Raw genomic sequence first — 18,817 nt, 5'->3', positions numbered from 1 at the left:
TTCATCTCTTAGCTCCGGCGCGAAGGTCGCCATGTGTTGTCGCGAAAAAGAAGAGTGCAACTTGATTTGGGGTGCTACTGGATTCTGAATGGCCTTGCTGTTTCGCTGCCTTGGGACTTTACACGACAATGGTTCTCTGCGTGGATTGGAAGGGGGCTCAAGGCCTCAAGGGCAAAGAAAGGTCTGACTCTGGCTCAAATTACGTTCCAGCAAACGGGGGTTAGCACCTTATTCGGGCAGCGGGAGGCTTAAGATAGCCTATAATGCTTGACGTGGACTACCACGCATATGGTCCATTCATTGTTTCGGCTCAGAGACTGTCAAACGAAAGAAGGCCATCAACATCAGCTGCAGTCCGCTGTGACCCGTTAAATACACACCGCGTCTCTCTTCTAGTACCTTACCACGATGCCATTCACTTCGTTCGCCCATCTAGTTTTCTTGTCCGCTTTGCTGGCCATCGTCAAAGCTACTGGGCTGCCCAGCAAGATATATGGTGTTAACCTAGGATCTTGGTGAGTCTTTCTAGTTATCTTTTTTGCGCGAAAATGAAGCCAACTTTTGTCCCAGGTTGGTCTTGGAGCCATGGATGCTGCCACAGGGTGTGTAGCGCCTGTTGGCCTCGTTCCATCACCCCGCCTAACATGATTTCCATCATACAGAATGGTCCAACATGGGCGGGCAGCAATGTAGCGACTGCTCCAAGTGTATCGCATCAGAGTTGTATGTCCACCATACCACCTTTCACCGCGGCTTCTTGACACTATGTGGGTAGCGCGTTTGCCCAGGCCTATCCCACAACCGTCGACGCCATTTTTGCAAAACATTGGTATGCGAAACCCAATATCCTGCCCAACAGTCCCAATGGTAATGAGAGCTAGGTCCACCTGGTTTAACCAAACCGACGTCAACGAACTGGTGGCTGCTGGAATCAACACCGTCCGAATTCCGGTAATGCTGCCTCAGGCTACCGTCATAGTATCAACCCCGAGACTAACCTATTTATCCAGCTTGGCTACTGGATTGTAGAGCCACTTGTCGATCGCAGAACTGAATATTATCCTAAAGGCGGGATCCTGCACTTGGTGCGACTTTTTCTTGATTGATTAGTTGATTGTCAGAATTGACCTTCTTCGCACCTGCAGAAAAGAGGCCTGAGACAACTTCGCGATGCAGGGATCACGGTCATCCTAGACCACCACGCGCTGCCTGGCGTTCAATCGCCTAACCAAATGTTTGCAGGAAGGTTAGCCTTCGCCTCATGGGTGGATGAATTGCTTCTGATGTCTATTTCATTTGTATACTAGGTGCACGAAAGACGTGCAGTTCTATGTACGTACACCTGCTCTTGCCTGCAGATGGTCGCTGAAGCCGCCATCCATCAGACGCCATATAATTATCGCCGTGCGCTCATTTGGTCAGGGGTGATCACTGCAATCTCCCACCTTGAACCTTCCTTCAGCTCTGTAGCTTCATTGCAAGCTATTAACGAACCAATTATGGACGCGAACCAAACGCCATTCTACGGACAGTGTAAGCTCCTGCACCACCCATGAACTTCGACTTGAACTGAATTTCGGCTAGTCCAGAAGAATTTCGTTCAGGTCGTCCGCGCTGTCGAGTTGGGACTCGGAATCTACATCCCTGGTTGGCACAGTGCTAACAAAGTGCCCCCTTCCACTCTTTCTGCCACGGATATCAGTACCTCTTTGAAGTCGCTCTCTGGCGCAACCGACCTTTTTAACGCGGAAGTAAGGCAGGTCCTTAGGGAGATGATTCCTGTACTTTTCAAGGTCGCTGCCCAACTCGGCGTGAACACCAACTTTAACAAAGAAGGATTAAGAGCTTCGTTGAAGAGGCGCTCGCCCTTAATCACCAAGCAAGAACATCCTTGTTACCATATTGCGCATCTACTGACTATCATATGTCGACCAGCTTCATGGATATGACTTGGCAGTATAACAACCCTTCGAACCCTGCAGATGCGAAGATTGGCCCTCAGACATACGATAATCATCTGTACTACTCTTTTGGGGTGGGTGTCTTGACGACTGATTTGAACGTATCGGGCGAATAACGCGCCACACTTCACAGGGCGTCACTGACCCCAACGAAGAAGCGTACATGACTCACATATGCAGTATGTTTTTCTATCTTTTTATCATGGGTGTACCATGGCTAATGGCTACCTTGACCAGACCTCGATCGAATTGAGAAGGCGGGCGCTCTTAGGAACACACCTCTTTGGTTTGGAGGTGAATTCCGCCCGAAATGACGGATTAATGCAATTGTCTAACGGACCTTGTCCCAGAATGGAGTTTAGCCACCCAATTTGGCGCCTCGGATGAGTTCCTCCACAAATGGGCCGACGCCCAAAAGCTGGCGTATAGCAAGTCCGCTGGATGGATCGTAAGTTGTTTGGTTTGAACTTTGCAGACTGTTGACGTATTGTCCATCCAGTTCTGGAACTTCAAGATTGAGCTCTCATCACGATCTGGTAATACTGCGCGGCAGTGGTGAGTGCTTGTACCCTCTCAGGGTTATCTTAAGTTCCTGATGTACTTTGGCGCGCTTCGCTAGGTCCTATATGGAAGGCATCCGTCGGGGATATTTCACGAAAGACCCATCTAAACTGAACAATCCCAGGGTCTGCGATCCTTATATCAGGAAGTAATGGTTTGCGGCACCGATTGAACCACGGAGAGATAGCAATAATTCTCAGCTACAATGATTATCGAATTTAATACAGCTATGGGCGAGGGTGAATGTCCAGAGAATTCGAAATCAATCGACTCGACAATAAACGAGCGACGAGAGACCGGAGTGAATTATAATTTACAACAGTCCAAGCACATATGCCTGAAGGTGGAAAGAGAAACACGTTCAAGGAGTGTAATTGGGTGGATGACCGACGAGTTGCACAGATTGTGGGGGAATGGGTGCTTCAGACCCCTTTCGTAAAGGTTGGAGGAGATTAGTAGTACTCGAGACAGGAGAGAAACCGGAGTTGATCTGAGGGGAAAAGGCGCTTGGATTCGAGAGGCCTGACATGGAGGACGGAAGGCCGGCCGACATGCTTCCCTGTTCAGGAGGAAGCGAAACCGGGGATCCGTATTGCCCTTGATTCTCTCCCTGGCCAACTGCCGGTACGCTTGCCATGGGTGGATTTGATGCATCCGAGTAGCCAGCAGCGTAGAATGGCTGCACTGTCTGGGGGGAGTTAGGAAGGAAAATGTTTCGGGTGTTTCGTCGGCGTCGATATTTGAGAAAGACGAGGATTCCAACGACCAGAACAAGGAACGCGAGACACCCTAGCACTGCTCCAACAATGGCGCCAACCGGGAGGCCTTTGCTGTCACTGGTGTTAGTGTTTCCGTCGATACCTCCCCCACTGCTGATATCCGTTGGACTTGAGCCGGCAGTCGAGCTCTTTCGCAGCACTGCAAGTCCTTCCGAAGGTGCAATTTCAGTGTCTGAATCTGATAGACCTCCGGGGATATTTGGGTTCGCACTGTCACTTGGCGATGGTCGTGGCCTTGAACTTGCGGCTGACCCTGGAGCACTGTCCCCGGAGTCTTCATCATCGTCGGTCGACGTTGGCGTTCCGCCACCAGGTGTCGCATCGTCGGTCGGCGGCGCCGGTGATGTGTCGATTGGAGGAGGCGGTGAGACCAGTTGGGTGGTTCCATCCGTGACCAAGAGGTGACTGAGGACCAGGGGCGTCTGGGATCCTCGACCATGGTAAGTAACCCGCAGAGTATGCTCTCCTCTGTTCACGCGAGGAGTGGTGAATAGAAGTCTGTTCCAATCGGAATCGTTTCCTCCACCAGGAACGGTTATAGAGACAGGTGCACCACCATCGAGCGTATATGAGGCTGTCGAATCCACATGTGCTAGCTCGCTCGGGTAGGATGCGTACCATGCGACCTGTGTTCCTGAGATAGGGTTTGGTGACTCGTATTCCTCGAGACACAGGCAAACTCACCAATGAAGCGAAGCTCCAAAATCCCTCCCGTCCGGTGTGTCATGTGCGCGGCATGTCCTAGCGGCTGCCATGTGCTATCGTACGCCAAATTGGGGTCTGCGCGAGTGATATACGTGACTTGGTTGTCGACTCGGCCAGTTGGCTTGTATTGGATTTGGTCGAAAAGGAAAGCGCGCTCGGAGCTTCGGGTCACCCTGAGGCTAATGGTATGAGGTCCAGGAGCGAGCTCATAGAATTTGCAGAAGGCCATGTTGTTCTGTAGCGAGTTCCATGCAGACTCTTTCTCCTGAACCACACCATCCAGTATACACTCCCATTCCGGATCCGTCGTCCTGCCTAGCATGGTACCCATGATTCGCGCCGCATCGCCTACACACAACGAAACAAAAAGTTACGTGAGGACTGGACTCAGGAAAGCGTTGCACGAACTTACCGATGAAACTGAAAGTTAAGGTTGACCCCGTAGAGGTTGAGCTGCGTAATGTGTTTAAATAAGTTGACCCAAAGCTTCCTCGCCCATTGAATTCGTCGCCAGAAATAGAGGACCATGAACCGCTGTAGGTGATTTGGCTATCCCTGTCATCAACGACAATCCATCGCGTTTGCTGCGACATGTCGTCAGCCTTCGCTGTTGGAAATCGAGTCTATCCGGATGTTGTCGAAATCGACGAGACTATGCTCGTCGAGGCGTTGCAAGCAAAGAGCGGAAGGGAAGTGACTATGAAGTCACTGAAGTGGTTGAGGATATAGAGGCAAAGGTGAAGAGGGGATTTTCCCAGTGGCGGTTGGCACTTTTCCTCTGCTGCCCTCGGGGATCTTGACTATGGGCGCTGATGATATCTCCGAGTAGAGAGCGCGCATCATAGGCCAAGCAAAGTTTCGGGAGCGCTTATATTGCCGTTTTGGGAACGGGCGTCTGCGCCAAGGGATGCCTCGGTCGGGCCGGCCCTCCCTCAGCCGCACTGATTGTTTCTCAGACGTTCAGGAAACTAAGTGGTACATTGTATTCTACAGTTTAATTTTTACACTTGAGATTATGCTCTCTTCTCCGCCAAAGCCAGCCGAGTGGGAGTCCCATAGAATATGCTCTGCCTAGGTCACACCTCAAGGACCGCTTGGGCGTCTATCAGTATCGCCAACATCGTCTCGTCGCGCGACTCTTGTTTCTAGATTCCCAGGTGTTGCGCATTACTGCCAAGTGCCAATCAACGCGTAGAGGGATGGGAAACATTCCTAGTGGTGTTTGGGACCTGCTGGCTATCTTCTTTGGATATTACGTCGGGAATAGAATGATATGCAAAAGCATCGTTCAATCCGTTAGCCATGGTTCTTGTGAGAGACGGTAGGGTTTGGAGTGGGCGCAAGTGTCGCAGGCGATCGCCGGCTAGGCCACAGCGTATCGTAGCTGGGTGGATTTTCTATGACCTCGGGTTGTGGAAGTGTGATCCCACTGTCTTGGTGGTCGATAACTGTTGGACGAGGAGAAGTGTCGACGTCTGGCTGACGGTTTCTGCCAGTGTCTATCAACGTTGAGGTTTGTGATGTGGCGGATCGATTCTTGGCGAGGACAACATTTGACGCTAGATGGTCCATTCGGGGCGAGTGATTTTGTGGTGAGTTCGAACGTGAACGATCGGATTTGAGGTAGTAGGTGTTCCCAGCTGACCCGTCGTCTTCGTTGTTTCCATACGCATAGATGTCATAAGGGCGAGTCGTGGGCTCTGCACGCTTCTCAGGATCGGATCGGACCTGGGCCTTCTTGCGAAAGTAAAACGCTGCAAAAACAGCAAGCAGCAAAGCAAATCCACCCAACACAGACCCGATAACAACGCCCTTCGAAACGCCTCGCCCGGTATCTCCAAGTTTATCACGGTCCACTCGCTCGTTGCTTCCATCGTGTATCAGCAAGTAAGAGAAGGAGAGTGGTGCCATTCTTCGTCCTTGTTCTGGCGTTGTCTGGTAGGAGACGGTAATCTTGTGTGGACCGCGCTTGAGCTTTGGGGTTCGGAATACTTCACTTTGGCCCGTGTTCAGGTCGGATATGTGGATAGGGATGGTGAATTCGCTGGACTTTCCGTCGTCAACTCTGTATGTGCCTGTAGCTGGGAAGTCCGCGGCGGGGAGAGTCGACACCATGCTTACTCCAGTGCCTACGATGTAGTCGACGTGGTCAACGTCCGAGAATCATTGGGTGGAAACTTGGACATACCGACGAAAGAAAAGGTAAAGTTGGACCCAGGTTGGCTGGTGCTGTACCCTTCCGAACCTGCCAGCGGGGACCCTATCGTTGTCCAAGCTCCCGCTCTCTCGATATCGGCGTCGTCGCGTAGGACTAAGATGGTTTCTTTCTCCACGAGTTCTATTGGGCGGTAGACGATTTTGTCGAATCCGAATGTCGCGCCTCGAGTGTCCAATACTTCCAGCTGAATGGTGTGTTCATCGTTGTCGAGGTTTTCGTATCTGCAGCAACAGAAGTCGTTGGTTGGAACCTTCGGCTGAGCCTGCTTTGCTTTTGTGGATTCGGAGCCGTCGAGAATGCACCTCCATTCGAGGCCGCGTTGGCTGCCAGTTGGGTCGAGTATGAAGTCTGCAGTACCATATATCTCCGCAAAGTTCCCTGGCGTGAGGATTAGCGGGTACACGGTGAACAACAGACCCTGGTACATACCCGCAAATGTCAATGAAAGAGTCGACTGAGTGTTTGTGACGTGCAATGTCTTCTGAAATGCCTTGCTAAAGGTTCCAGTCGTGTTTCGAAGGTCTCCATTGGTGAGATTCCACCCAGCGCCCGAGTATCGTATGCGGGGGTGCGTATCGTCCAGTACGACGAGTCGACTTGGCTCCGTTATGTGGTCGGACATGGATGCGGAAAGGGTTCAACTTGGAACGACTGCTGTGCTGCTGCGTGTACGAGGGTGAGAGCGATATTTAAACTTTGTCGAGTCATGGGGTGCAGGCGGGAATGCCTCGAACGGAGGCTGTGAAGAGTCAAATCAACGGCGAGGCGCTCAGATCCGATGCGGTGAATGATGATCAGCTACTCAATCGCCATTCCCAGGAGAGTGTGCAGTGTTCCCAACTACATAACGTCCTTAAAATCAAGCCGGGTGTAGACGGCACCAAGGGCTCCGGTATTCAGGTTTTGATATTGAGGTGGAAAATAACCGCACATCGTGACGATGGGGTCAAGCTAAGCCGGATATGCGCTGCTAGTTGGGGGGACTGAGCTTCAATGCTCAACAGCCCAATTCCGAGAGCACGGTCAATGAGGATCAATCCAAACGGTCTTGCGATGGTTCTGGGACCTGATGTTGGGAAAGTACAGTCTAAGTCGAGGATCGGTAACCAGGAGTTGGCTGTCGAAACCGATAATTAAACAGGCGAGTGAAACAGGGCCGAAGACTTACTCCATTCTACAACTCACCTGCCGAAACGCTTCTCATGAGTGGTGGCAGGAAGTTCTGGCCAGTGTTGCCGCAAGGTGAGGTACCTTGAGGTCCCAATTTTCGAAGTCCGACGACCTTAAAGTCCCTTAAGGTCACCTTGAGGTCGCCAGCAAAACTTCCCATCCGCCAAAACGGCGGCTGTGCGTCTTGATTGCTTTACCCAATCCGTTCGGGTGAGCCCACCTCATCAAGCGCTCAAGCCAACGCGCGACATACCCCGTCCTCTATGCGTTCCCTCCAATGTTTTGAGCTTTGAGGTACCTCGAGGTCCCTTAAGGTGCGCCACCAAAAGACCTCAAGGTACTTCCACCTTAGCTTGCGGCGACACTAGTTCTGGCCCAACGAGATTTCGTAAGTTGGGCGCTTCAGGTGTGAAGGCAGAAGCCATAGTCAGAGGGAAGGGCTGCAGTATATGGCGGGAATAGAGGAGCGAGCTAGAGTACACTTGGAACTGAGAATGTTGCGCGAAACGGGATAGCAAATTCGAGAGCGAAAACTTGGAAGAAAATGACGCAACACAGATAAAACGGAACGACAGCAAAAGATCATTGACGCCCGTTAGAATCGTGTGAGATGAACTCCAGCGGCCGCTCGAACTGGTGTTGGGACTGGATGTGCTTAGGTCCTGTTGACTGAGGGTGAGAATCAGTATCATAAAGCCTAGGCAACAACAAGAATGGCGTTGAAGAAAACGACATACGTCAGGATGGTGTTCACGGCGTCCATTTGAAGGAAGAGGGCTGATATTCTGTCCTCCATTCATAGGCTGTACAGCGTTGGATAGCCTTCGACTTCGTCTCAGGTTCTCTGGTACAGCGTGACGAGGGATGGGTGGGCTTCTCCGATGCATCTCTGGCGGAGGTCCGCTAAACCTATCTTGGGGATGGGATACCGGGAAGAAGCGGTTGTATAGACCCTCTTCGTTGATAAGCATTGAGTCTAGCAAGAGGCTAGAAACGGTCAGTATCAGTGCCCAGGGAAGACTGGCTTGAGACTCACTCGTTCTCTGCCTGAAGCTTATTGATTTTGGCATTCGCTACTTCCAACTGCTTCTGGAAAACCTCGTTTTGCTGAACTGTTATGAGCCGGGTGTGACACGAAACTAGAAATACGACCATACCCGTGTAGCTTTCTCATATTTCTCCCGCATTGCTTGGAACCTAGACATTGGTCCTATCAATGCTACAGAGGAGTACGGTGCACCCTACTTCTCTTTATATCGACCTCGTTCACGGTTCGAGTGCTGTAATGGTCCATGAAGCCAGTGGGTTCAGGACTCTAAACACCAAGCCCACCTTGCTGCCATCGGGAACAACGTCGACAGGGATAGGTCCTCCTTGAGACTGTTCCTGCATAATTGGTACTGGAGCAGGACCTTGATGGTATTGTTGATATTGGGTTGGAGATTCCATGGGTAGATTTTGGGTATTTAGAAGAAGGAAGTCGCCAGCGTCGTGGAGGTCGTTCAAGAACGTGGTAAATGGCAAACAAGCAGTGGCGGAGCTCGTTGGTCGCTATTTTGATGGCGATGTCCACGCGTGTTTGGACGCGCCCTACATACTACTTGCTCCTCTTTCTCTTCCTCCACGGCCACGACCACGACCACCGCAGAACCGGCCAGGGGTTTTTATGACACAAAACTGGATATCGCGATGAATGCGGAATTACCTAGCTCGTCTGAGCTGATCTGGTGCTACAGCGAATGTAGAGGCAGGCGGTGTCTACCTCTGAGGACGAGATATTACCGTAGCTACAGTCTGGTAAGTGTCTTTGACTACATATATCAGTTACCAACTCAATGGAAATTTCGCATTTAGATAGGTAACATGGGCCATTCAAAGGCTCTTCTCGGGGCTCGCCAGTGAGGCGATGTTTCTCTATTCAATTCACTTCCAGTCAAGTACAGTTGGAAGAGCACGACGAGTCTCTGGCATCAATATTACCCCAGGCGCCACTTCCCTCCAGGGCCTTCACATCCCTGACTCGGCCGAATACGCCTGACATGCTTGTCAGAACAATAACATTTCTCCTGCGTTTTCCTCAACTACGAACCCACGGCTTTTGACAGGGGGACGGCCTTTCGACCGCACCGCTTCCGGCCGACGACCAAGAACTTCGAATCCTTGTGCTGCATTTAGCCCATTGGCTGAAGCCATTCTGTTCTCAAAATGAAATCAGACCTCACATCTGTCATTGTGCCACAGATTGCGTCCCGCACGGATGGGCTCGGTGAGTTCTTATAAGTCCTTTCCATTGACTTGATGGCGTATGTCCTCATGAGCGGTCTTCAGACTGAGTTTCATTATCACCTTCATTCTGTCTCTGTCCTGGTCCCTGTCACTTTGTCGTTCGTATGAGTGACTTTATGTTCACTACACATTAGACATTGGCCCTTCCACTCTTTTCCCACCTTTGTGAACCCTCCACCAGCATTCAACCCGTAAATTACATCCTTCAACGCACCGTGCAGCGCGAGATCCACGCTTACTGGCCCTTGACGACGATTTTGATTCCGGCCTGACTTTGGACAACTTTGGGATAAATTTAGTGCTACCATCACAGCAAACAGGTCATGGGGCTCATATATGGGTTTTTCCCCATTTGTGGCCGCTGATTCGACTGGACCACGCCGTTGAGGTTGTTAAGAGGCGTTCAACCTCTTCCTTCTTCTTCCCCCTTGACGGGCTTATCCGTGTCCCCTCTTTCAGGCCTTTTCGCCTCCTCCCTGGATGACTCTGTAATTTTCGAGCGTTTCCGTCGAGAGTCTCCAATTTGCCTCCGTTCCGAGGTTTCATGGATGCGGACACAGTATTCTCCAAGTGACCGCACACTGGCAACGGTCGCTTTCCAAGCTACATTCAAGGTCCTCTTCTGGGTCCAACTCCTTGTCTGGATCGCGCTTTGCCCGAGCTCGACTGTGGCCCAGACCTCTCCAACTCATCGAAATGTGACAGTACCCTTGTTTTCCGACCAAATCGTCTACACTCCATTCCTCTGCGATGCAGCAGAGATGCTTGAAAACCCAGAGGCGTGCGCGGGCGCATGGTATGTCCTTTGATAGACATCGCGCTCTCTCAGACTGTTGACTTTGGCTTGACGATGACGCCAGGTTCTCTACCAATGTTCCAGATATACCTTTCCCGGTAGTCACAAGCCTTGGCCAGAACTCCTCGACTGGGGATATCATCCCTCAGATGTTCTTCAGGTTTCGAGGTGAGCGCCTGTTATCGGACACCATCCGTGCGGATCAAAATATTCAAACGAGAACACTATTTTGCAGCATCGACTCTATACCTCACCTTCGTTCCTGGGTTCAACGCATCTGTCAACCTTACCCTATCTGCCACCAATAATGCTGAAATAACGACCACTGTTCAATCTTCCATCGGGCTCGCCACCGTGGTGAACATCCCAGAAGACCTAATAACAACCCTCGCTCTCACCGTCTTACCTTCTTCAACCCCTGTTCAGTTTGGGCTCGTATCTATCATGATGACAGTCCCTATTAATGCGTGAGTTGCGCCGCTTCTGCAAATTCATCTCCTCCGCTCCTTCCTATGCCATTCTCAAGTCCGATTATCCTTTTATGACCTGCTTTCCTTCTTCGAGAAGCGGCAAAGAACGGTTCTGATTGGGATGCTGACGATGTATGATTCTTCCTTCATCTTCTAGGGACCCGACCTCTATTATTCCGAGTCTGACTCTCCCACCGCCTTCCCCTATCTCAACCTTCTTCTCTCCAACGACGACGTCCTATGCGACGTCAACGATCACGATGCCCGTGGACCCAAGCAGGAAGACGTTCATCGCACATGCGGTGGGGATCACTGTTGGTGTAGGGTTGGGAGCGACGTTGATTGTTGGTCTTGCGTTCTTTTGGTGGAAGCGGAGGCGGAGAAAGTCTGGGACGCCGCCAGCCTCCAGTAGCAATAATGAGGGTGATAGACAATCAGTTTGGATACCTTAGTGTAATATATGGTTGGCAGGTTGTTTTCTACGTATACTGATTTATGATAGCCACTTTATTTACTTCATAACGTATACTTACATGGTTTAACGTTTACACGAGGGTGAGGAGCAATAAGTGCACGTGCGCGATGGTCCAACATGGTGCTACGACGGATCCGGACAGCAGATTGCCAACTCGGGGATTCTAATGATGCGAGTCTATGTCATTCCCCTGGGCTCCAGCGAGGGGAGCCATTTCCCTCCCTTTTTGTGATCAAGTCCGGAGGAAAGAGCGCTGCCATTCTCTTGGACAGTGTTGATACGACCTCGCGAAAGATCTAGCTATGCTCCGAGTGCCAATCTTTCTCTGCAACTTGAAGTGGACAGCCCTTTCGTCGCCATTCACATAAGCTGGGGGTCACCTTGCCTTGCAAGGAAGCAGTGTGTCGTCAGCGGGTAAAGTCAGTCAATGCGGCCGCCATCTGGGAGTGGAAATTAAATGGGGACACAAGGTCACGCACAACGATAAGTTTGGATCGGTGGAGTTAAGAGGAAACATTTGTCCTCAGCAACGGCAGAACAAGTGCATAGTATGTAAAAGGATTCGCTGATACCTACTGAGGTCCTCATCAAGCGTTAATTCCGTCTCAGTATAGAGCATTTTTCGACACACAAGAATTTCAATTATGGTAACAAATCTGCGGTAAGTGGGCGCCGTCTTTGGTAAGACTCGTACACACAAATACTCTTCGTTTTACCATTTTACTTCTGGAAGCCAGACTCCACGTGCGCTTGATCGACATGCCGGTCCACCAAAGTGTGAACTGTAACGGAAAGCTGACTGCTGACGCGAGGGCCCTGAAGGGATAATTGAGTACTCTGCCTTTGAAGAAAGGAAGGGACCGAAGGGTGTGTACTGACCTTCTCGAGCCCTGGGGAAAGGGTGCCCGTGGTGGCGTCGAGAGTGCTGACCCGACCTCGGGAAACATCGGTCAGGTGGATGGAGATATGCTCTTGGGTACTGTTCATCGTCCTCCTGATATCGTCACGGGCGTTCATGCTGTATTTGGAGCAGACGTGTTAAACGAGAAAGGTACCAAGAAAACTGACATACCTTGCGAGGTAGCAATTGATATACACTGAAACGGGACGGTTAACATTAGGACCTCCATGCAAATGAAGATAGCCTACTGACATTTGCTGAGGAGAAGGTAGAATCCCATGAAAACGAACGTCTCGGGCATGGCGATGTAAAGCGACATAGACACAAAGGCGCACAACCTGCGTACAATCCCTGGGTGGTCAATGAAAGCTCTCGTTGGCATTAGATTTATGTTTTCTTACGTGACAATCCCGCAGGTATTTACGATGTATTTGATGAGAATCGAGATAGCACTGTCCGTTCTAGTAGTCGAAAGGGTCAGAAAGTACAGGTACATGATAGAGTGTTCTGAAAGGTACTCACGGCTTGAAACCAGTACTCGAGCTTCGAAGAATATACCACAATGCGACGGTTAGGGCCAGATCGGCAATGGTAGCAGATATAAATGAGATATAGGCGTATACCTGACAGGCGAGGTTGGGACTGGAATCGGGCTCACAGGTATAAATCCACTCACGGCTAGCCGGTACAATTGCAGCAAATTGGGAAGCTGGAAACTGGAAGAACTTCAGAGGTCTTTCTGTGCCCCAATAAAGCGAACGCACGCCTTTGCAGTAATGACTTTCAAGGGAAGAAAGAGTAACAAGTCGTTAACTCGTGGCGTCCGACTCCCAACTTGGCAAGGTCACTCACAGAATGCCGATACTAGCCGTTGTCCAAAATTGTTAAGTAGGAGGATTATTGGGAGGGATTCATTTGCGTACCCAAATCAGCCATTGATAATGCCATCTGGGAAATGTACCCTGGCACTGAATACTTCTTCTCTAGGGACCTCAGAACTAAATAGACTCACGATCGGTACGGCGATGATTAACCGGAGCCTTCGACCTTTGGTTACTGGGAAGTGAATTAGAAAACAAGTCAGTATACCATTTGCATTGTACCATGTTTCAACCACGGCAGACTCACGTATCCAGATGCGACGGACGAATAGCGATCGAATGACAAAATTGGTCGAGGTCTGTGGAGTGATAATGAGCGATCGCCGATCAAATAGGTTGGACGATCCTGGTATCCGGAAGCTTACGATGAGCAGGGTATGGAACTAAAGCATGATCAAGGTTCATTGCACTCAAGATGGGACACTTTGGAACCAAGTCACTTACAAACAAACTCCTGTTGGGCGTGTCAGTGGATGTCTTTCAAAGCATGAACAGAACAGTCTTACCAGACAGGCTCAATGAGCGCTAGGGGGTTGGCGAAGTTGAGAACCATGTAGTGATAGTCCAAATGCACTGTAAGGGTCATATGGAGAGTGTCCAGCATACTGTGTACAAGCATTCAGTGGCATCCCCTCCAACAATGCCATACTAGCATTGTCACTCACAAAAGTATGGCGATCTAAATAACGGACAAAAATCATGTCAGTCGCGGTTACTTGGTGACATGGGACTCAACTCACCGTGACCTTCAAAGAGAGAGGATCATTCCAGCCTCTCGAAAAATATGTGAAAGTTTGAAGGCATGTTACTCCCCAAAGACTAGAATATGAGAAAGCGAGGTAAGTCCCAATCCAATGAGAAAGGGAGACAGATGGACGAACGACATCGCGAACATGCCCCCAAGGAAAACAGGGGTAAGCATGTGTTCATGGTTGAATGGTTCCTCAGACATAGTACCGTTCACAATGACCTCGCCTCGTAGTGCCCGGAAGCCTCAAGGAATGAAACGGGGATGTTGCATTTTTCTCATTTGTTTTTTTTTTTTTTTCAATTTATATGGCTGCGAGATGTCCGAAGTAGAGCACACAGTACATCTTGTCGTATGTAGTTGGAGCTTCGGGCGCGCACGTATGCCTACAAAAGGCGAGTCCATATAGAACCCCGTCGCCATTGAGGGTATCCGACGAGGACATGGGTAAGTTTTCTGGGTGTCTAAATAAAGTCTCGGCAGGTCCTTTGTGGGCTGTAGGTGGGCATGTCAGTGGGCACCAGGAGTAAGTATGCACACAAACACGCGATGGGTATGCGTTCTTAGAAGGTATTTAAATGGCAGCGTTTCCTTCACGCCTGTCGCCGATTGATCTAGATAGATCCGAGTCAGGGAAGTAGTGCACCTACAGTCCAGCCAGAAACGTGAGTAGGGAAAGTCATAAATGAGCTCCCACTAGCCGTCACTTCGCTGCTTCCCCCATCGTTTCCTCCAAGATGTCGCAGTTGCTCAGTGCATCCTTGAGTCTCCAGCCCTCGTCTCCTACTACTGTGGTCCTATTAACATTGGCTGGAGCCCTCGTTGTACGATCTGCTTTGTTGGTGTTACGCGAGTTGAGGGTACTGGGGTCGGTCTTCTTTCTGTAGGCTTAGGGATTCATTCTGATTTTTTTTTAATTGTGTTTTTAGGTCCCTGCCCAAAAGAGTTATACTGCTATATCCCAACGGTCTCACCAACTTTTTGCTCCCTCGAGTACCTGGGGTGACTGCAGGATACAACTTTCTCTTCGTTGAGAAGCGAAAGCGTAAGTGATTGAACGCCCCTGTTCTCACAGTAACTGCATCATGGCTGACACAGCCGCTGTACCCCCCAGGCTACGAGCAATGTGGATCAGACGTGTTTTCCATCGTGAGCGGCCTTTTCCTACCGTGCATCCTCTAGTCTAACGTCCTAGATGTCCTCCAGACATCGATCCTGCCTTCCATCCAAACCACTCTGCTCCTATCGGACGCGGAAACAATCAAGGTATCGAGCTCGAGTCTTAACAGCTAATAAACACCGCACCTGAGTTCAAAGCCTTAGGAAGTCACATCTTCTCGAGCACGCTTTCCCAAGCCTATCGAGCTATATGACTCCCTCGTTTTCTTTGGTGAGAACATTGTCGTGTCTGAAGCGGAGGAATGGAAGAAGTACAGAAAGGTGTCAGCACCTGGATTCTCGGACGTGCGTTATTAGTGTGTCCGGTGTGCCTGTATGTGCATGATACTGATCTCTCATTCTCATTTAGCGCAACAATAAGCTCGTCTGGCAAGAGACCCATCGTGTTGTTGAGGGATTGTTCGAAGTTTGGGATGGAAAGGGTGACAGGACGGTCACAATCGACAACATCTCAGACATCGCCCTGACAGTAAGCTTCTGGCCCAACACGTTGCGCAAATGTGGCCGCTAATTCTCATCGCAGATATCCCTTTTTGTCATCGGTGCAGCAGGTATGTTGCATTTGTGTTGCATGCCTCTAAAGCCAAGGGTTCGGCACTCACTGGCATCTACGCTTCTCATGGCCAGGGTTTGGAAAAAGGATGGCTTGGACAGATACCGAGAAATGTCCTCCAGGACGCCGCATGACGTTCCAAGACTCGCTCTATACCCTCTCAAAGGGGGTTTTTCTCAAGCTTGCCGTGCCAAATTGGGCGATGAACCTCGCGGAAACTACAAGGAAGATTCAAACGGCCTTTGAAGAGCTGGAGGTGAGTGTCTGAACACCATTTCCGTAACAGCCTTCCAAGGCACTCATCAAATTTAAGGTTTACATGAGAGAGATGATAAATCGAAGCGGAGAAAGGGAGGATCTCGGTGACCTGTTTACGAGTCTCCTCGAGGCCAACACACATGATACGAGCATCGATGCCCTGAGCGATCGGGAACTGATGGGTGGGCGCTTATTTCCTTTGATGCCCCTGTCGAGTCCAGTGATCTGAATTTAGCTTTAGGAAACATTTTCATTTTCCTCATCGCTGGCCACGAAGTACGTCATTATGTGGTCACCCCCTTAAATTGGCACTTATCTTCCTTGAAGTCAACCGGACACACGATCGCACTCATGTTTGGCCTATTGGCACTGTATCCCGATGAACAAGACCGACTGTTGGATCAAATCAAAGAGGTTTGCGGTGATGGAAACATTGTGAGTGCAGTGTAATCTTGGCCAAAGGAGTTAAATTCTGATTAGGTATACCCAACAACTCTCGCAGAGCTTTTCCAAATTGCCGAAACTTACCCGTTTTTCTGCGTGAGTGCTCCAGTGGCTTGTCATCACAGTGCACGTTGAAATCTCAGGGCGTCGCGTTAGCGTTTACAACGAGACCCTACGACTTTATCCAGCTGTGCGGCAATGACAACCAGATCCTTTTGGACTACACACTGATTTACTTCCAGGTGACGCACATACCCAAGAAGAGCGCAGAGGACACGACTTTGACGACGACTAATTCGCGGGGAGAGAAGACGGTGATCCCAGTGCCCAAGGGAACTATGATTGCCATCGACACTCCGGGACTGCACTACAACCGTAAGCTGTGCGGCTGGATCAAAATGGTCACGAGCTAACCACAGAGTCTCGCACAGCGCGATACTGGGAGAACCCTTACGAGTTCAATCCCGACCGATTCCTCAAGGAATACAACAAAGATGCCTTCGTGCCTTTCAGCTCAGGCGTTCGCTCCTGTCTCGGGCGAAAGTAAGCTTTTCGATTTTCTCAAATTGCAGAGGAGAAAAACTGAGCATGATGACTGCTTACCCTTGATTTCTTACTAGATTCTTCGAAACCGAGGCTGTGATTACGACGTTGCTGTTTATCCGACGGTACAAGATCTCTGTCAAGGAGGAGCCTCAGTTCGCACATGAGACTTTTGAACAGAGGAAAGAAAGGGTCATGCGATGTAAACCTGGGCTTACATTGACGTACGTTGCACTCTTGGGTGACGACAGGCGATATCCCTAACTCGTTGCTTCACAGCCCTGCACGCATCCCATTGGTCTTCACGAGACGGGATCACATACCTTGACCGTGTCAATGCGTAGATATACTTTCGACGAATGGAACAGATGGCAAAGGAAATTGAGGTGTTGACCTCACGATGGACATAATCGTCGGTTGATCTGTCATCACGGGTTGAGAATGAGCCATTTGGACTCAAGCCAAATCGATAGCCCTCTCTGTCTTGGAACTTTGTTTCGGAAATTGCCGTCCAGCGAACCCCGGGAAGGAATAAGTCTGCATTTTAGAGTGATTAGTGAACGAGGCATCGATATCGTAGCACGAACCTCAAGCTAATGTACGCAGTCCAACAGAACCCAGGACCCCAGAAGTTTCCCGAAGGCTTCACCGTTAAGTAGCTTTTAACCTCTGGAAAGGATGTCCTTCTGGCCCAGATACATCTCAGCGATACGGACTTCTGGGTCGCCTCGATGCCTCCTCGGGATCAGCTTCCTTCTGGGTGTCCCCGACATATACCCTCACGTGCAACGCCATTGCTTGCGTCTTTCATCATCACCCAGAAGCTGCTTGTCAAAGTCTCGACCCCAGTTCGCTTACTGGAAGCAATTCGCGGACGACATTGGTTAGACCTAATTCACAGAGACGCGAACGAAGGCATTGGCTCACCGCGATGTGGTGCTAAATCCAACCCAGGCCATCGCAGTATTAGCTCGAGGCGTGCGGCGGCCATGTTCATTAAAAAGCCAGGCCGCGATTCTTGCTTTCCATCCGCCCGGTTGTCCCCGAGTCCTATCAACCAGCCAAACACCACAGGCAGGGCGTCTCTTCGAAATAATCGAAATCTTGAAGGCGGCGAAGGTTGCGAAGAGCGGGTGGGATGAAATCTTGCCTTTGCCGAGGAACGGTTAGGCGAAATGAGGCTTCTAGAACAGGAAAGGTATGGAGAAACGCAAATAGGCGTCCTCCCGACGTCGGTGATGGATTGAGTGATAGACAGTGTTTACATACATACATATCATATTGCGGGTCGGCGTCGCGGGTTCACCATCTCGTTAGGTCCGTTGTTGCTATGGGTTTCAGAGCATCTAATTGAAAAGCACGCATACGGGAGTGGCTGAAGTTTGAATAATGTCAATACCAAGAGCCACAACAAGAGAGACACACCACCTTTTAATTTGATACGTTTACAGCAGGGCCAACATATGTCATAAATTCGGCCCAAGTCACCCGAATTGCTTGCCCAGACCAGACCAATGTCGAGCTGTTGACCAAACTCGGGGCAGCGAGAATGTTTCGCCCAAGATGGATTAATCCATTCGGTGGGCCATGTCATTGTTACACGCCTCGGAGCGAAGCATGCTGCGAAGAAGGGAAAGGGGGCCGTCGAGAGCCAAACTTTAGAGCTTCCAGTCTCAAGGTTAGCGTTGGACTTCCGTAGGTTGAAGGAGCGTCGCCGAGATGGTGGGATTTACCCAAGGACCCACAGAGAGTTTTTAGTATTCTTTTTCTGGACCAGAGTCACCACGAAGATAGCCACCGGGATGTCGTGTGAGAGGCGCAGCGTTCGCCGCTGGGAGGCAAAGGAGAGCCGTGCAGCCAGCGACTGACCAATCGTTCGCTAGATCCGG

General features: G+C 50.3%; 8 protein-coding genes across 8 annotated transcripts; 4 read left to right on the top strand and 4 right to left on the bottom strand.

Annotated features, from left to right (window-relative positions):
* Positions 1 to 408: 408 nt before the first annotated feature.
* On the top strand, positions 409 to 881 carry CC1G_14800 (hypothetical protein; the record flags this gene model as incomplete). Its single annotated transcript, XM_002910775.1, has 4 exons — positions 409 to 515; positions 571 to 602; positions 663 to 723; positions 776 to 881. 4 exons carry the CDS (start codon positions 409 to 411, stop codon positions 879 to 881), a joined length of 306 nt encoding a protein of 101 aa, XP_002910821.1.
* Positions 882 to 1,924: 1,043 nt separating this feature from the next.
* Positions 1,925 to 2,775, top strand: CC1G_14799 (hypothetical protein; the record flags this gene model as incomplete). Its single annotated transcript, XM_002910774.1, has 6 exons — positions 1,925 to 2,035; positions 2,095 to 2,140; positions 2,199 to 2,255; positions 2,312 to 2,409; positions 2,461 to 2,516; positions 2,581 to 2,775. 6 exons carry the CDS (start codon positions 1,925 to 1,927, stop codon positions 2,672 to 2,674), a joined length of 462 nt encoding a protein of 153 aa, XP_002910820.1. The 3' UTR covers positions 2,675 to 2,775.
* A 108-nt stretch (positions 2,776 to 2,883) lies between these two features.
* Positions 2,884 to 4,599, bottom strand: CC1G_09894 (hypothetical protein; the record flags this gene model as incomplete). The annotated part of the gene is made up of 3 exons (XM_001831139.2): positions 2,884 to 3,935; positions 3,986 to 4,354; positions 4,419 to 4,599. The coding sequence occupies 3 exons, from the start codon at positions 4,597 to 4,599 to the stop codon at positions 2,884 to 2,886; spliced, it is 1,602 nt and encodes a 533-aa protein (XP_001831191.2).
* A 703-nt stretch (positions 4,600 to 5,302) lies between these two features.
* CC1G_09893 (hypothetical protein) lies at positions 5,303 to 6,846 on the bottom strand (the record flags this gene model as incomplete). The annotated part of the gene is made up of 3 exons (XM_001831138.2): positions 5,303 to 6,135; positions 6,195 to 6,602; positions 6,654 to 6,846. The coding sequence occupies 3 exons, from the start codon at positions 6,844 to 6,846 to the stop codon at positions 5,303 to 5,305; spliced, it is 1,434 nt and encodes a 477-aa protein (XP_001831190.2).
* A 1,130-nt stretch (positions 6,847 to 7,976) lies between these two features.
* Positions 7,977 to 8,843, bottom strand: CC1G_09892 (hypothetical protein; the record flags this gene model as incomplete). Its single annotated transcript, XM_001831137.2, has 5 exons — positions 7,977 to 8,063; positions 8,132 to 8,381; positions 8,431 to 8,501; positions 8,552 to 8,591; positions 8,665 to 8,843. The coding sequence occupies 5 exons, from the start codon at positions 8,841 to 8,843 to the stop codon at positions 7,977 to 7,979; spliced, it is 627 nt and encodes a 208-aa protein (XP_001831189.2).
* A 1,385-nt stretch (positions 8,844 to 10,228) lies between these two features.
* Positions 10,229 to 11,358, top strand: CC1G_09891 (hypothetical protein; the record flags this gene model as incomplete). The annotated part of the gene is made up of 4 exons (XM_001831136.2): positions 10,229 to 10,476; positions 10,541 to 10,644; positions 10,712 to 10,911; positions 11,104 to 11,358. 4 exons carry the CDS (start codon positions 10,229 to 10,231, stop codon positions 11,356 to 11,358), a joined length of 807 nt encoding a protein of 268 aa, XP_001831188.2.
* Positions 11,359 to 12,141: 783 nt separating this feature from the next.
* Positions 12,142 to 14,155, bottom strand: CC1G_09890 (hypothetical protein; the record flags this gene model as incomplete). The annotated part of the gene is made up of 18 exons (XM_001831135.2): positions 12,142 to 12,237; positions 12,301 to 12,439; positions 12,494 to 12,518; positions 12,575 to 12,660; positions 12,724 to 12,783; positions 12,845 to 12,945; positions 12,999 to 13,038; positions 13,087 to 13,102; positions 13,175 to 13,186; positions 13,246 to 13,270; positions 13,335 to 13,378; positions 13,451 to 13,502; positions 13,569 to 13,586; positions 13,648 to 13,657; positions 13,710 to 13,808; positions 13,869 to 13,882; positions 13,944 to 14,022; positions 14,085 to 14,155. 18 exons carry the CDS (start codon positions 14,153 to 14,155, stop codon positions 12,142 to 12,144), a joined length of 987 nt encoding a protein of 328 aa, XP_001831187.2.
* A 1,616-nt stretch (positions 14,156 to 15,771) lies between these two features.
* On the top strand, positions 15,772 to 17,256 carry CC1G_09889 (614/534 cytochrome P450; the record flags this gene model as incomplete). Its single annotated transcript, XM_001831134.2, has 8 exons — positions 15,772 to 15,939; positions 15,970 to 16,123; positions 16,183 to 16,217; positions 16,269 to 16,376; positions 16,511 to 16,760; positions 16,817 to 16,928; positions 17,006 to 17,152; positions 17,208 to 17,256. 8 exons carry the CDS (start codon positions 15,772 to 15,774, stop codon positions 17,254 to 17,256), a joined length of 1,023 nt encoding a protein of 340 aa, XP_001831186.2.
* Positions 17,257 to 18,817: the final 1,561 nt, after the last annotated feature.

The sequence above is a fragment of the Coprinopsis cinerea genome (assembly GCF_000182895.1).
Source record: "Coprinopsis cinerea okayama7#130 chromosome 7 map unlocalized cont3.7, whole genome shotgun sequence".
In the NCBI taxonomy this organism is placed as follows: Eukaryota; Fungi; Basidiomycota; class Agaricomycetes; order Agaricales; family Psathyrellaceae; genus Coprinopsis; species Coprinopsis cinerea.
The sequence above is the reverse complement of the archived record's forward strand: the minus strand, read 5'-3'. Positions and strand labels throughout refer to the sequence as shown.